Raw genomic sequence first — 3,191 nt, 5'->3', positions numbered from 1 at the left:
TACAGTGAAATTTGAACTCATTTTATAAACGTGTTGATGCATAATTTGTTTCAAATTTAATATAATTGTCCTTTAAAAAAGTACAGTTAATCTCTGTAAAGGAAACATCACATGTTGTTTATAAAGCTTTTTTTTTCAGTTTTGCACAAGTGTGTCTTATACTGAAAGGGAACAGTAAAATATGCTAAGCCACTGAGATGAGATAAACATAAAATAAATCGTCACTGTTGTTTAAAAAATAACAGTGGCTATGATTAAATTTATTTTAATGAAATTATCATTTATCTTAGCGTTTTAAGATGACATGAATCTTGGGTGGAGCTTACATAATCTCCTGACATTTGTTGTCCCTCATGAGGGCATTTATTTTATTTTATTTTATTTTATTAACTGTTCTATATTTTTGTTCTAATAATTCAATTAACTAAGAGAAAACAACACAAATCAAAAGCTAGATTAATCACAGCTAATACTTGCATCTCAAGCAAACACCGGATGTTTTTAGCATACTTTTAAAGCTTTTTTTGTTTTTTAGTTGATGCTTTTTTCAAGAATGGCAAGCACAACAGAACAACTCTTTTATTTTTTTTCGCGCACACATCCCTAACTTCCTGTTGACGTATGATAATAAAGGGGCCAAGTCCTCCGCGGCTTCTCATTGGCTGAGAAACGTGGACTCAGATGACGTGTTAGTTCCGGGTTCCTAGACCTCAGAGAAAAGGTAACTTTCGGTCATTTCTGGTTTTCAGACGCGACTTGACCGAGTTTTCCGCCTCTCAAGGTAAGAATGCAACAAGCCTCGTATCGTTAAGCGGGGTATCACTCTCTAGCTGATACTTTAATCTTATTATTGGCTTTATCCGTTAATATGAGCGTGTGTGTGTGAGTTAATTTGTTTACACCACAGCATGAACAGGTTGAAGGCGCGCATCCCTCGTRCGTTAACTTGCTCAGCGGTACCAGCAGGGGCGACAAGAGGCGGCTTTTGTCATCATTCGCCTGCCTCCATCCCCGCTATTATCCATTGTTAGACAACCGACATCTTATCTCGTCCTATTTTAGTGGGTTTTTGTCTTTAATGGCGACTTTATAATGGCTTCAAAATGTCGCAGTTTAAAAACAGAAAACCCCTCGAACATGCACGTGCGTCTGTTAGATTGACTGTTTGTTTTTGTTGTGAAACGGGTGATCCAGTTTGTTTCAGGTCGATTAGAACAACACTGAGGTTTTCTAAATCAGGATATTTGTTTGGTTGTCTGTTCGCTGGTGTTGTGTTGTAACAGCAGTGCTTCAGCAGCCAGTTTGYGTTTCCTGCGTCATCATTTAGAAACGGAAACCTTGGATGTCCTAAGAGGTGTTTCCCGTTTCCTAATAATCGACTTAAAAAATGAAATAAAATCACCACTGAAGTGCTGCACTGATTCCCCACCCTTTATTGAGCAGTTTTATTTATTCCTCAGATGCACACAGATCTGTGACGTACACTGGAAGCTCTGATTCACCTCATGTGAATCATGGCGCAACCAGGATGTGTGGGCCAGTCAGAGATTAACATCATCATCATCATCATTATTTCCTTTAGCTCAATGTCTGTGAAATTTAACACATTATAGCCATGTGTGTGTTTGTTGGCAGCCTGTGTTATGGTTGTACATCCAGTGATTCTAAAATATTCATTTTGACAGCTGTAAAATGAATAAATGTCTTACTCCTGTTGTGTTCAGCTGTCTGGAAAGCTCACTGGGACGGTTTAACCCACTCCCCCTCCTCTTCCTCATTGACACACTGAGTTTGCCCTAAAGTGGCCTTTTCACAGGCCACAGAGTGGGGCGAGCGTCTCATTGGTCGTCTGCAGGCACCATCACAGGGCTCTGTTTATTGGACCGGTGGTCAGTCTGGTCCGAGGGACACGTCTCCACATTCCTTCATCCCTTGATGACCTTTTTAGATAACCGCTGTTTTCTTAAATTGAGGTAAAACGCGTTGAAACCAAAAGGCGTTGAGTGGTTTTCACTCAGAAAGCTGTTGATTTAATCGAACGCTGATTGATTTATAGAGATTGAGACAGAGCAGGGGGAAGGTAAGTGGCATTACTGAGCGTTGTTTAACCAGTATTAAGAAACACTCGTGGTGGTAGGATTGGTTAGAGTGCTTTTCAAACACAGCTTGTAAGTATGGCACTTCTTTGTTTTAGGAACAAACTATTTTAAAAAGTAATGTGTTTTCTGTGAAGTCTGTCATCAGACAAAGTTGGTTCATCATTCAGCTTCCTTTTTTAAAACCACTGTTTTAAAAAAAAAAGATTTTTAACTTGTAATCTTTTCCTGCTGTGCTCTTTTTTTAATCTCAACTTTAGCTGACTCAGCGGGGACATTGGACCAAATATTTTTGTAAGACAGCTGCATGACCCCTAGAAAAACAGCGTGAGGAGCTTTTTTTTCTTCCCCCAAAACAAGTGAACTCTGGTTAAAAAACAAGAACTTTCCCAACTGCTGCTGACTTCCCTTCTGCACATCCAGAGACCAGCATGGGCGCCCAGTTAGACTCTACACTCCAGTCTGTCGTCCTCCTTCCGGTCCACTTCCTGATATGGCTGTACTCCGTCCTCTCCTTCCTACCTTGGTATTTCATCACTGGAGCCGGCCAGAAGAAATGCCAGTCCAAGCGAGTAAAGGCCTGCTCAACGTCAGGGAACCCAGAGGGTCCGTACCGTTCTGTGGACCACTTTGACTCCTTGGCCACAGAAGACTTCCCGGGCATAGACACCCTGGATAAGCTGTTCAGGCACGCTGTGCAGCGTTTCGGCCCGGATCATTGCCTCGGCACTCGGGAGATATTAAGTGAAGAGAATGAGATTCAGCCCAATGGCAAAGTTTTTAAAAAGGTAAGCAGATTCCTCCCAGTTACCACAAAAAACATTTTTTTTACAAAAAGGACCATAAGAATTATCACAAGAAAGCATTACTATCRCCCATCTAACATGTTTCTTCAGTTTATTAAAATTTWACGAGTTGGTTGAATATCATATTCTGCAGGTTATGTATAAACTAAAGCTCATAACAATGTGTTGCCTTCAAACAAATTCTATTAAAAGGGGAAATCTGTTATAATTTAAAGTGACTACAAATGTTTGTTAAACCAAAAATCCGAACAAATTTCAAGGACAGATGCACTTCATTAAAAGGTATAAG

General features: G+C 40.1%; 1 protein-coding gene across 2 annotated transcripts in view; it reads left to right on the top strand.

Annotated features, from left to right (window-relative positions):
- Positions 1-675: 675 nt before the first annotated feature.
- acsl4a (acyl-CoA synthetase long chain family member 4a) overlaps positions 676-3,191 on the top strand; it is a 13,013-nt gene continuing 10,497 nt past the window's right edge. Inside the window, exons 1-3 of one of the 2 annotated variants that reach the window (XM_014019393.1) lie at positions 676-781; positions 2,357-2,423; positions 2,520-2,884. In XM_014019393.1, the coding sequence (XP_013874847.1) occupies positions 2,528-2,884 (357 nt within the window). In that variant the 5' untranslated portion in view covers positions 676-781; positions 2,357-2,423; positions 2,520-2,527. Of the gene's footprint in view, positions 782-2,356; positions 2,885-3,191 lie in introns of both variants that reach the window. The other variant, XM_014019392.1, reaches the window with a different exon arrangement.

Source organism: Austrofundulus limnaeus, unplaced genomic scaffold (assembly GCF_001266775.1).
Source record: "Austrofundulus limnaeus strain Quisiro unplaced genomic scaffold, Austrofundulus_limnaeus-1.0 Scaffold219, whole genome shotgun sequence".
In the NCBI taxonomy this organism is placed as follows: Eukaryota; Metazoa; Chordata; class Actinopteri; order Cyprinodontiformes; family Rivulidae; genus Austrofundulus; species Austrofundulus limnaeus.
Note: the sequence above shows the minus strand (reverse complement) of the source record. Positions and strands in the feature narration are given on the sequence as shown.